Here is a 13,033-nt window from a genome sequence, read left to right on the forward strand (position 1 = left end):
GAACGAAAGTTCTGTTTGGGAGGTGTGTGTGAAGCAAGTAACGGATCTACCCCCAAACTTCTGGACACAAACGGCTTAGGCGAAGGCGTTGCGATCCCCCCGATCTCCACGTGCTCGCTTACTGGACGACAAAGCCCGCCAGTTGTGACGTAACATTTCCTGTCTACAACAACGAATGAAGATAAAACCACAAAATGCCTGATCAACTCGTAAAAAGTCACTCGCCGCTGCTTGTGCTACCCGCTGAAATCCTTCTCCTCGTTTTTGATTGTTTCTTCGACGCACAGCAACCGCAAATTAGACTGGAATCTACTGAACGCTGCTACTACAACTATTCTGAGGCTTTTTCAACACTCAACGCTCTCGAACGCACATGTCGCAGCCTGCGACCCATCGCGAGAGAAGTTCTTAACACAAAGTGTCTGTGGAAATTTCATAGCCTGTTGCAGCTTTTACAGAAGGTCATAGTATCCGACGAAAGGCCACGCATTGAATACTTAGAGATGCTTATTCATTTCCAAGACCAAGGGACGATTATCCATGGCGGCCACGAGAGAAGCTTGAGCAAGAATTAAATACGTGGGGTTACTGCCCCGTTGACGTGAAGACAGCGCTTCATGAGGACCCTGCTCAGTTGGAGCTTGCCTTCCTTGTTGCGAGTTCACCCGATCTACAGACCTTCATTATGGATGGCCATCACAATTTCTACGGTATTCCGAGTATTGATTAGCGTTGCGAACTTCCGATGTGGCTTATCCCCATCATTCAAGTTGCCCGGAAGACGCCACTTAAGAGCATGGACCATTCATTCTACTGAAATCTGCAAACTCTCGACATAGAAATGCAGTTCAGTTTCGATACTAGCCTGGCCTATCTGTTGTTACTGCCGACGCTCCAAACGCTTCGTCTGAGTTGGATGGTTAGTCAGATTCCATTCGAGGACGAAGCAAATTGGCCAGTTAAGAGCAGATCATGTCTAGTCTTGCGCAGCAGCAAGACACGCTGCGTACTCTATATCTTGAAACCCATCAAAGGGGTGAATACGACTATGAGGGCATGATCCTCACGCGCATCGACGGTTTTCACAAACTGTACGCACTAACTAGAGAGACTCTATACGCCGTTCTGGGCTCCCCTTGGGAAACCTCAATCAACGTACACTGGCGAAGGAAGTTGGCAGTACCCGCAAATGAGAGATGTGCTTCCACCCCGACTGCAAGAGCTATCGTTATACATATTACCTATCATGTTATCCCAAGAGTACAACGATGGCTACCTCAGCCTCTTCTCTAATGTCTTACCTTCAGATACGAAAGATCTCTACCTAAATGGGTCCACGTGGAATGTGAAAATGTGTTAGAGTGCGCACCGTTGCCCTTCGACTTTTGGAACATCAAGAATGTCTTCCTGGAACAAGGAGTTGATTTTGACTACATAATATGTGGCTATGAGCACCTCTAGGTATGTGAACATTACATCTTAATAACCATTTTAAAATCGAGTATTCTTCTGGTGCGATGCGACAAATGCCGTGACAGAACATCGCAAACAGAATTGATCTCTACCAAACGTCAAGTGCAATTGCTGTCACTCATATTACTAACACTACAACGTGCAGATTTTACATCAGAAGACAGTTATATCGATACGGTCATCTCAAGCTTCATGAAGTACGGCTCAAAAACTGTCAGAATGGCTCATCATCTTACATGCAATGAAAAGTCAATAGTGTCCAGGCTTCTATCTAGACTTGGCTACCCTGAAGATTGGACGAGCAGCGAGGAAGTCCGAAAGTATATGTTTACTTCCTGAGCTGTCCATCGACGAAATAACAGCCAACAATTTCGCCCTTCTTTTCTGATACACCACAACGCAAATCATGACGTCGTGACTCAAGACCCGCACTCTTCACTAACGGAATCCCGCTCCGACAATACCTCATCGGAAGCGATATCATCGCAGCCCAACCCCACGATACGATGCGCCACAATTGCCTCAGGTACATGAAACTTGTACCTCCGCCCGTCTTCCACCATCGCCGATGGAAAGCGCAGTACGTGCCGCATGTGCATTCTACGGGCCTTCGATGCAGCCCACTATCTTCACCAATTGCAGCCACCCAATCTATATAAATTGTAGATTGGCCCATTAGCGCGGTTCTTGCGGATCAGGTACCTATATCAGCCGGTTGTTATTGCACGTGAGGAAAACTTGACTTGGCGATCGGTGGAACGGCGAGACGGAGTATGCACGAAGTCGGGTGCTGTAAGAATCTTTCATGTGGGGCCAAGAGTACTGCGTGGATGGTACGTGGTAGATAGCACGCGGACGTTGAAGCGTTGAATCAGGGGCTGGGGTCACTGCTCAGCCTTTTGCTTTTGGTAGATGACTGGTATCACCATGTCAAACGTGCCAGAGCAAATTATGAGATTGCGCTTTGCTTTCTGTGTGTTTGAACAATTTCCGTGTCTCATAGAGGTCATTACTTGCAAGTTTGATGTTAAAGTTGATGTAATTATGCCTAATGTTTTGATATTATGCGCATGAATACAAGGGAAGAAAACGCCCCTCCGTCTACCCAAGCACTCTTATGATAAAGCAAAAATGCCATATTGAACTCCATGTGTAAATGCGTAACGCTGATATGCTTCTCCAAAAAATCTCATACCTCATATCCGGATGCCTACCGGACTCGTCTCCATCATTTTGTTATTCTTTTTTCTAAAAGTCCCAAAGGGTACCGAAAGCGTGCATACCCTCCTTAGCACACCCCTGCATCATCTCATCGTTGCCCTGGCTGTTACTCGTGATGAAGATGACTTCCGCGCCGAACCTTTTCCACGTATCTCTTAGTAGCTCCATTGTATCAGGGCGTCCACCTCTCTTCTTGCTGTCCCAGAGAATCATGCGCTCGGGCTCAATGTGCTTGTGAATGAGGCCTGTGACTGTAGGACCGAAAGTGCGCTCTTGATCGGAACCGATCCAGATGAGAAACCAGTTAGGTGATTGGATGCAAGTGGAGAGTGCAGCACCGATGCCAGTACCGGTGCATATGCGAATGCCGCGCTTGAACATTGCGGAGGCGTGACCTACGCCAGCTGCCTCTATGTTAGTAGCTGTAACTGTAGCTGTGATAGGAGTCAGGGATAATGCATACCAAACTTAAGCTCTCGCGTCCAAACAGTCTTCGGCGGGTTGGCGACGAGGTTCTTTGTGAAGTCTCCTTGAACACCGCAGATCATGTAATGGTGGGTGGCATCGCGTCCCTCGCTGATGATACCAAAGGCGTGGTACTCCATAATGGATGTGCGGCTGATTCGTCCTAAGAGGCCTTGCTGCATGCCGCGCTCGAATTTGAGGACAGCAACCTTAGGTGAAGGGATCTCAACTTCGACTGGTACCTCCCTAAGGGTAACCCATGGGATGAGGACACTTCGATAGGTCAGCAGAAGAAATCAAACAAGATGTAAGACTCCTTACAAGATTGTCATGAAGACAGCGAACCAGAGCTCTTGTGCACTGAGTAGACTGTGAGCGGTGGTCCTCCACTCGCCGCGCTTGATGTCGTAGGTATTGCCCATGATAACAAACACCCACGTCATCTAGAAGATATCAGTCAAAGTTCCGATGAAAGGCCACAAAAGAGGTTACATACTGCGAGGCCTAGCCATCCAACAAATCGGTGGTGCTTCTCGAACACGTTGTGATAGGTGCTGACAAGGGCGTAAGTACGGTGCTACAAAGCTAGACATAGATCGGAGCTACTAACTTGCGGACCCAAGGAAAGGCACTCAACACCGAGACGATGATGAAAAAGTTGGTGATGATCCCGCTTGCAATCACGGCAGGATGTTGTACGGCACGATATCGAATGATGTCGACACACTTGTAGACGAGCCAGCTAATTCTCACGTCAATGCTGTTTCGATCCTGTCCAAGAATAGTGACTCACGCAGCACCAGACAACGCGCATCCAGAATGTATGCCTCCAACATGTTGTAGAACAGATGTCGCAGCGAGCTTGACGCATACAGGTGCCCACTATTGTGACTGGTCAGCAGACTTCAGGTTGAAGGGCAAGCAGGCACGTACTCCCAGCCCATATATGGCGACCAAGTATAAGAAGCGCATCCATAGTTCATTCCTCATCAGAATAGCACAAAGGAGATTGCCTAGCACCAAAGCACCGAGGTGTTCCTCGGCGTACTTGAAGCGACCGCAGGCGGACAAGATGATTCCCGTGAGGTTGAGCAAGGTGACGAATGTGAAGAACTTTCTGTATGTGTTGAACCAAAGATCGAACAGGATCCATCGGCTGATTTTTGGCTTTTGAGGTTTCTCCCCAGCTGGCTTCTTCACAGTAGTGTCTAGTTCAGCGGCATCGGTAGGTTTTCGTCCTAATGGCAGAGACAATGACAGTTCCGGTACACTCGTGCATGGTGTTATGCCTTGGTGGACGGGAGAAGCGGGCAGTAACGATGTAACAATGTGTATCGGCTTTTTTTGCTCCATGTACACGAAGCCTGGTGCCGTCAACTCCAACGTACCATCGTACATGCCCTTTTCCGCATCGTCGAGCGAGTCAGCGCTGTTGCCGCCAGTAAGGGCGGTTCTCGATGTGGTTGACATGTCGTTGGAAGGCGATAACTGCACCAGGGTCCAGAGGTGTAGGCGCGAAAGACGGGAAGGCAGGGGTGATGGACGGGTGACTTCCGCAGAGGGTTGATAAACGATGTACGAGGGTTCAACGAAGAAAGATTGGTAATGAGCACAGGCTAGATTAGGAGCTCTCAAGAAGTACTTATTGAGGACACGGCCATGAGGCGCACTGTTGTGTCATCTGGCTCATCAATTCCTGCAACGACACCATCCCACAATTCATCTCTGGAGTATACGGTACCAATGTCCGTAAGCATCGAAGCCAGCGGTCCTGTCCAGACAGGTCTCAAGGCAAACTAGGTGGCAGTCGGCACATCCGCTCCGTGCTCAGCTCGTAAAGGATTAAAGGATTCCCCGTGGGGAGAGTAGGAAACCTGAGCCGCACCCTAGCCCTTGGTAGCTTACCTCCACATGATGGATCTACGTCTCGGCAACTAATGCTTCCATGGCACTAAGCACGTTTTGTCGTGGAAAGACTGCCGTTAGGTACTGATTCATCCGGCGTCTTTCTTCCCGCGACCTGCGGGTATCTGTGTTCCAGCAAGAATCTTCTTGCGGCACTCTTAGTGGAGGCCTATGTCGGTAGTTTCTGCCCAACATTGGGTCAGCGAGACATCCCCACAGCCTCGATATCGATCTGGAGACACTTCTCGGCCGCGACGACGTCGTCATAACGCATCTGATATTACGGTCGTACAGATATGTCGGCAGGCTACGATCACGCGACTTGGTCGGGATATTGCAAGAATATACTACGAGGTCAATGCGGTGTTTTGGTGTGACGCCTAGAAGTGACCTTTGGGAAAAAAGACAGGGATATAGAAAGAAGCAATAATGTGGAAGCGCAATATCATTCGACTGCATCCGGTTGCATTAGCGAGGACGCGATAACGTCAGACGTGCCGAGGCGTCCATCGCGAAGTCACCCAATCTACCTAGGCTTAATCTCTAGTTCTTCACGTACAGATCGACGTATTCGTCGATGTCCATGTTATCGAGCGTCTTGCTGTCTTGCGCCAATGCGACAAGCTTGTCAACGTGTTGCGACGGGTAGTGCGGGCCGAGATGCCTCTTGTACTTGGCGAGGATTTCAGGCTTTGCTTCTTCACGTCGCAACCGGTGGCCAAGAGGAGCCTCGACAACCTCTTCTTCCAGCACGGTTCCATCCTTGAGTGTTACGGTCAGCGCGTTGGAGATGGTGCGCTTCTCAGGGTCGTGGTAGTCCTTGGTGAATTGCGGGTCCTCCACACAGCTAATGCGCTGTCGGAGAGACTCGACGAGTTCCGATGTAGCGGCTTCACTATCATCTGGGTAGTCAGTGGCTTCAAGGCGGTTGAACACGAACATGGTGGAGACCATGTACTACCATGATGTCAGCACGAGCAGGCAACTACGGTGGGTGAGACTTACTTGAACGCAGTGATCGCGGTCAGCAAAGTTCTCCATAGGCTTGAATTGCTTATCGATGATGCGAATGCAGGCCTCGTGCGTACGGTTCACGACACCCTCGATGTCTTTGGCGCTCTTGCCCATTGCTGCCAACTTCTTGTTGAGGCGTTGCGCAGCTTCGACGGCGGTCTGGGAGTGGAACTCAGCTGGACTCGATTAGCATACACGGCGGATTAAGATTGGCTTAAAGGGGCATTATTACCCGGATAAGAGACCTTGAAGAGAACGTTCTCCATGACATAGCTGCCATAACCTCTCTGGAACTGGAAGGGCTTGCCGCCAAAGTTGACGTCGTAGAAGCCCCAGGTGGGCGCTGAGAGAACAGTGGGAAGACCCTGTTCGCCCTTCATAACCTTCAGCACAAGGTTGACGGCCGTCTGGCAAGCATCACCAGCAGCCCAGGACTTGCGCGACATGGTGTTGGGCGAGTGCCTGTAGGTACGCATCGATTGGCCATCAACGAAGGCTTGCGAGATGGCGTCACGTGTCTGAGCCTCACTGAGGCCCATCATCTTGGACACGACAGCTGTGGAAGCCAGCTTGACCAGAATGACGTGGTCCAGACCGACTTTGTTGAACGAGTTCTCCAGAGCCATGCAGCCCTGGATCTCGTGTGCCCTGATCATTGCCTCAAGGACATCTCTGACCTTGAAGATCTTGCCATTGCCGAGATTGCCTCCAGCCTTGTTTGTTCGTGTGATCCAGTCGGCAGTTGCGAGGATCGCCCCCAGGTTGTCTGAGGGGTGGCCCCACTCGGCAGCGAGCCAGCAGTCGTTGAAGTCGAGCCATCGGATCATGGCGCCAATGTTGAAGGCACCGTTGACGGGGTCCATCTGGTAGTTGGTACCAGGTACCTTGCAGCCATTGGGGACGGTTGTGCCTTCCACAACAGGACCGAGGATCTTCCTGCACTGCTCGAAGCGCAGCCCCTCCAGACCGCAGCCAAGCGTGTCAACGAAGACCCAGCGGGCGGTATCGAACTATATGAAGCTTAATTAGCGGCGAGACTTGCTGAAAGGCAAATTAATCCTACCGCAAGCTCTGAGTCGACTGGGGTGTTGTGGATATAGCTGGCCATGTCCTTGATCTCAGGGTCGTACTCGCGCTTGCTCAGCGTCTGTGGCACGGAGCTCTTGAGGGACGCCATGGTGGAGAAGGACGACGCAGCTGCTGTTCGCGACGTGATTGGGTTCGAGGGAGCAGTTCGCAGAGCAATTGGCCTTATAGCTCTCGTTACGACGCTGGACCGTGATCGAAGGTTTCGTGAAGCGGTACTGCACAGGTTGCGACTGAAGGCCGACATGTTGATTAGCGTCTGTCGTGCCGGACGACGTCAATGCAGCTGTAGAGAAAAGGGACAGTCGTACTTCGCGCTTTTGAGGGAACTGTTGGTTTTTGAGGAAGTTCTGGGCAAACGATGAGCATCGCTCGGCTCGCAGAATTCGGGAGGATGGATAGCCCGCCTTCAACCGAGGCAGTACATATCCGCCGGCCGCGCAGAATGCCTCGCAGCAACGGCGAAGCAGACTCCACAGAGTAACTGTATCATTGCGCGCGTATTCTGCGTCTATTACTATAGCTCAATGACTGCTGTCGCGCCTGCCATCTCGAGCGCGAATGCCTGCCCGCACTTCACTCAACTTGCTACCCCGCACCATCCCGCAGGTACGCTTCGGCTATAATTGCTGGGGCCCGCTCCCAGATGCCTGCTGCTTAGCTTCCCCAGAGCCGCAGAGCCTCCGAAACTGAACATCAGCGCCAGAGGTCTAGGATATCCTACAAGATTTGTCTCTCTATTTCCTCCAGCTCTTGATCAGTTTCTCGCTCCCACATACTTGACGACGACGGTTGAGTGATTGCCAAGTAAATTTCCTCACGGGATAGAGATTCGTGCGAACCCAGTGTACATGGACCATCAATCCTCAATCCGCATACCGGTGCGCGAGGTATATCATGTTCCCTGTAGCCAGCCAAGAGTCCTAATTTACCAAGCCTCACCATCCACCGCTTCACCTTTGTAAGCTGGTAGCCGTTGGCGACCAGTAAAGAGACTTCGAGAAGAATGTCGCCTTCCCTTGCGAAGCCACCAGGCTTATCGACGCCAAGAACAGGTTCTTTGAGCCCGCATCGGAAGTCGAAGATGTATCTCCTACAATAGTACGATGCTGATGCCGAATTACAGAACGTTTTGTACAATTGCTGCTCCTGTTGGGCGTTGTGATCAAACGATAGGTGTTGGGCCACGAGAACACAGTTCTTAATACGATATGCTATGGGATGAATAGCGCCGTTTTCAGAACAACGCTGTGTTTCGCGGTATAGCGCCGATGCAAGGAATGCATTACGAAGAGAAGTATCCGAAGTCTCTATGTTGTATGCTAGGAAAAGATAGTTTGGAAATTGGTTCAGGCCCAAGCGCTGATGCAAGGCCCGTCGTATCTCCTCGTCGAAAGCACCTACCTCGAACGTCAGTTTGTTGTCTTTTTGGCTGGGAAGGCTCACAACGTACGGCATACGAAGCGTAACCTCAGTACCCTGAAAATATCACGACATTGCCGCCTTCTGGGTTGGAAACATAGGTCCAGGACATGATTGATGATCTGACTCCAAAGCTCCACGGGTAAAGCATGGATGCCATTGAGACGTGACTCTGGAATATTCCGCAGTTTTTCTCTCGACAGCTCTCCCAAGATGTCTCTCAAGCCTTGACCAAGCTCAGCCTTTCTTTGCATATTCTTGTGTGTGCGGATCCTATCCATAGGGCCCATGATGTAAGCGCACATACCACGTGTGAATAAAACAAAGTTCCAGGCACGCCCGAGTATGTCGATTTCGAATTGAAACATTAGCTGAATGGCGATGTATCCGGAAATGATACTGGGAAGGAGAAGCATGTCAAATCCATAGACTTTGCTGGGGCGTAACATGAACCTAGGTAGTGTACAAATCTTGCTGCCTGATTTCCTCGCATTTGACACGCGTCCGTGCTTGGCTGCTAACCTCATCCTGTACACTCTTAGCACAGGTAAACATCAAATGTTCAGAAGACGAGTGCAAGGCAAACAGAAATCCAGGAGTCGACAATGAACACTGTTCTCACTCTCAAATCCCTACTGCGAACCCTACCAAATATCACTTCGCCAGAGAACCATCCACCAATCACGATATTCAAATCACAATTCTCGGGCATAACTGCCCTATCTGTCGAACTCTGGAGTTTGGTTGTCGAGTACACAGTCCTACACCGCATCAGTCAAAATGCTCCACCATTCGACGAATACACAGCAGCGCTGGAATTGCGGCTTGTATGCCGTGGGTAACTCCCTATACTGAACTACCAATACGGAACCGTGCTAACTGGCATGCCTCTCAGGCATATTCAGCAAAGAAGTGCTACACGCCTTACACACCCACGTATTGATCGCGCACCTCCCTCAAACATCATCTACTTTCTTACTACTCTCTTCATTCCAACTTCCAAATCAGCATGCCCTCTTCAGCTCCGCAATCCTAAACTCTTGCCATGTCACATCCCTCCCGATCGTGTCTCGCAAACTAGCCACGCGCATCGTAAACTGTCTTGCAATCTCTAGTAGCTTGTCTAAAAATGGCTATCCCGAATCACATTGGGACCTTCTCGAGCGCTCTTCATATGTATATCATGCCATGGACATGTTACGCAGGTTGTGTCGGGCAGCTCAACTATCAAACTGTTGTCAAGAATACATGTGTAAGCCTGATACATTCTACGCTAGACATGGGAAAGATGGAAAATTGCAGTCAGACAAACACCTCGAGATTGCGATCCTTGTTGTTTGTGGGTATGAGATCCAGTTGATTAAAAATTGCATGAGTCGGCTTGCGAGGATAGGGAGACTCATTGGTCATGGAGGTGAAAATTTGGCATGAGGACGATGATTTGAAAGACGAAGAATATACTTTATCATTCTTGGTATCGACTATCGCTATTTCTTCAACTAGCCAAGGGGCTCTCTTCTTGAACTTGTCTTCGCTGCTTTTGCCGCGGTGTATCACACTGCAACATCTTCTGATAACTCTTTCCCCGATTTCTGCAAGGCGTAGCTGGTATGTCCGCGTCTGAAAAGGGTTTCGATCGACTCGGCGTGTTGGGCTGAGGCTGCTTTGAGCGACTTCAGAATCTGTTCGTTTACCAGTCGTCCTTGTCGGACTCGTCATCTGTACGAGTGTTAGAGTACAATCATTTCAATGTAGATATATCAGAACTTACCACTGTGACTAACTTTAGACTTTCTTGCCGCAAGAGCGCTGGCCAATGCTCCAGCCAAGCCAGCATCTCCAGGTGTAGCTGCGCCAGAGGCTCCACCGGAGGCTCCGCCAGCCGGTTCTGCACCAGGAACTGCCGCTGCACTGCGGTCCTTCTTCTCCGAATCTGAAACCTTCTTCAATCTCGCTCCTCCACGAATGTCCGCTAACAAACCATCTCGTCCCGCCGCGGGCTTGGGCAAAGGCGGGCCGCCACCTGGGGGTGGTGGAGGTCCAGGCGGAGGCGGCGCAACAGCGCTTCGTGAAGGCATTGGCGGCGGGGCGGGTGGCATGGGCGGTGGAGGTGGTGCCGCACCTGAGGGTGGAGGTGGGGCCGAGCTGTTGGGCATCGGTGGCGGAGGGGGAATTGACCTGTTCGGCATAGGCGGTGGAGGTGGGGGAATGGGCGCTACATTGCTTATTGGAGGTAGAGGCGGGGGAACTGGTGCTGCGCCTGGAGGTGGCGTAGGACGAGACGAAGACGGCGGTAGTGGCGGGGGTGGTGGTATGCTGTGAATAGGGGGTGGTGTCGGGGCTGCCGATGTCTTCGGGGGCAGTGGCGGGGGCGCGGGCGGAGTATCTCTTGCTGGAGGAGGTGGTGGAACTGGTCCACGACTTGGGGGTGGTGGTGGAGCGCCTGAGGGTACGCGGTTGCCTGTGAAGGGCGGTGGCACGCCGAACTTGCCTCCGGCTGGAGCTTCGTCGGGCACTGGCGTCTTCGGTGGGCGTGGTGGCGGCGGGGGCCCTGGATTGGCAGCGTTGGACGATGCTCGCGCTCTGTTTGGTGGTGCAGGGGGAAGATTCGCAAACTTTCCTGCTTCCGCAATTGGAGGAGGTGCTCTGAAAACCGGCTTAGGTGGTCCTGGAGGGGGCGAAGCTTCGCGTGTCGGCGATGGCGGCGCAGGGCTTCCCGAAGAATTGCGGTTGACGGTTGCGTCTGTCCTTGTTCTTCGCGCTGGCGGGGGTGCTGGCGGAGGTCCTCGGTTGGAACCACCAGTGTTCTGAGGGCTGAGAGATGCGGCCGCAGGCGGCGCACTCGGTGGGGGAGGGGGAGGCGCTCTGGATTTGCGCTGGTTGTTCTCGTCCTTGAGCTTCTCCTCTGTCTTCCTCTGCTCAATGTACAGCTTGATAAAGTCGGCATTTTCTTCGATCTGGTCTTCGGTAATGCCCATGGCCAGCAATTCTTTCAGAAGCGGCTGCCATGATGGGTCGGTGGTGTCGATGGCTGAGTTTCGGGCGCTTGTCGCGTTGGAGTGGGTGCTTTGCACGGGCGATGTAACGTTGGTAGGTGGAATGATGGATGCTGGCGGCGGGCCAGGTGCAGAAGAATGGCGGTGTCCGAAGAGCCCTCCCAGCAGGCCGTGGCCGTGGCCACCACCGCTCTTGCCGTTGGCTGCAGGCGCGCTGCTCCCTGCGGATGCGCTGAAAGGTTTGTTCTTTGTGTTCTTGTGGGCGTTCTTTTCGCGGTCGTCGAGCTTCTTCTTGAACGTCTTGGCCTCCTTCTCGTCGGCAAAAGACAGGCCGGCGAGGCAGTCCTCGAGCTCAAAGGTGTGGAAGAAGACGCGGTCCTGGTTGTAGGAGAAGGTGTCGTAGATCTCCTGGTCCCATATGACACCGCGACTTTGGGGCTGCATCCGTCAGTCGTGTGTTCTGTGCTGTGGTTTCGCGCGCACCTACCGATATGTCCACCATCTTGAGCCAGAACGTGTTGCCGACCAGGTCGTTGGCCAGCACGACGGCGCCCTGCAAGCCCGTGTAGGTCCATCGGCGCGGGTCGGGGTAGGCAATGTACAACTTGGCGACGGCGACGGTGTGGATCTTGTTGGCAGACTTGGGCACGGTGCGCTTCACCGTCTGCTTGTCCTCGTCAGAGAGAATCGACGGCATGGCGGCGGCTTATTTGGCAGGCTCGAGGTAGCAATGCGTGTCGTGGTTCGGGGGGAGATGCTCAAGTGTCCAGCCGTTGGGCTTGGGCGTGGCTGGTGGGGCGTGCTCCTCACTCCACTATTAGGCAGCACATGGGAACAATCGCAATCACTCGGTAAGCCGGTCGAGGCTGCGTGTTTTGGGGGGAATGCTAGTAGTGTGCTGCGCCGAGCTCGCCACGGTGTTGGTAAGAAGAATGGCGGTGCTTGTGAAGGGGAGACGTCACTTGCGGCTAACATCCCGACTGGGCGGACAACGGAGAAACCCATCGAACGCTTTCTGCCCAGTCAGGTTTGCCGACCCAACGGCACCACTTTTCCCAGACAACTACCCAAACTCATCTTGACAGTCGCTCCCAAATCTCGCGCGCGGGAAGTCTGACGTTGCTTCATGATTACCGAGATTGCGCTGCTTGGATGCGTCGCGGCCTTCTCACGCGACACCGACTACCTAGGTACTCTCAAGACCAATACAGGACTAGTCGCCATCCGAGAAGGCAGATGCTTTTTTTGACTTCCGAGCATTTGTCTCCCATGTGCTAATGAAGAAGATGTATACGCACCATGAATTAACAGCCTCTCTAGCGGTTCGCGTCTACGTAAGCTCGGATACTGCGCCACTAACGCCGACTTTCAGGCTGGATACCTAGGCCTCCAACTATGACACCTTGACAGCTTGGCGTTATCGTAATCCATGTAACGACACCACCGGTGAC

At 52.2% G+C, this 13,033-nt stretch overlaps 3 protein-coding genes across 3 annotated transcripts; all 3 read right to left on the reverse strand.

The window, feature by feature from the left end:
* Nucleotides 1-2,721: 2,721 nt before the first annotated feature.
* Nucleotides 2,722-4,629, reverse strand: AA0111_g3265 (hypothetical protein; the record flags this gene model as incomplete). Its single annotated transcript, XM_028649130.1, has 7 exons — nt 2,722-3,098; nt 3,158-3,432; nt 3,481-3,602; nt 3,656-3,713; nt 3,770-3,901; nt 3,953-4,041; nt 4,093-4,629. 7 exons carry the CDS (start codon nt 4,627-4,629, stop codon nt 2,722-2,724), a joined length of 1,590 nt encoding a protein of 529 aa, XP_028508916.1.
* A 978-nt stretch (nt 4,630-5,607) lies between these two features.
* Nucleotides 5,608-7,255, reverse strand: AA0111_g3266 (2-methylcitrate dehydratase; the record flags this gene model as incomplete). The annotated part of the gene is made up of 4 exons (XM_028649131.1): nt 5,608-6,021; nt 6,070-6,254; nt 6,311-7,088; nt 7,142-7,255. 4 exons carry the CDS (start codon nt 7,253-7,255, stop codon nt 5,608-5,610), a joined length of 1,491 nt encoding a protein of 496 aa, XP_028508915.1.
* Nucleotides 7,256-10,276: 3,021 nt separating this feature from the next.
* AA0111_g3267 (hypothetical protein) lies at nt 10,277-12,279 on the reverse strand (the record flags this gene model as incomplete). Its single annotated transcript, XM_028649132.1, has 3 exons — nt 10,277-10,305; nt 10,358-12,020; nt 12,070-12,279. 3 exons carry the CDS (start codon nt 12,277-12,279, stop codon nt 10,277-10,279), a joined length of 1,902 nt encoding a protein of 633 aa, XP_028509124.1.
* Nucleotides 12,280-13,033: the final 754 nt, after the last annotated feature.

The sequence above is a fragment of the Alternaria arborescens genome (genome assembly GCF_004154835.1).
Source record: "Alternaria arborescens strain FERA 675 chromosome Unknown contig_6, whole genome shotgun sequence".
In the NCBI taxonomy this organism is placed as follows: domain Eukaryota; kingdom Fungi; phylum Ascomycota; class Dothideomycetes; order Pleosporales; family Pleosporaceae; genus Alternaria; species Alternaria arborescens.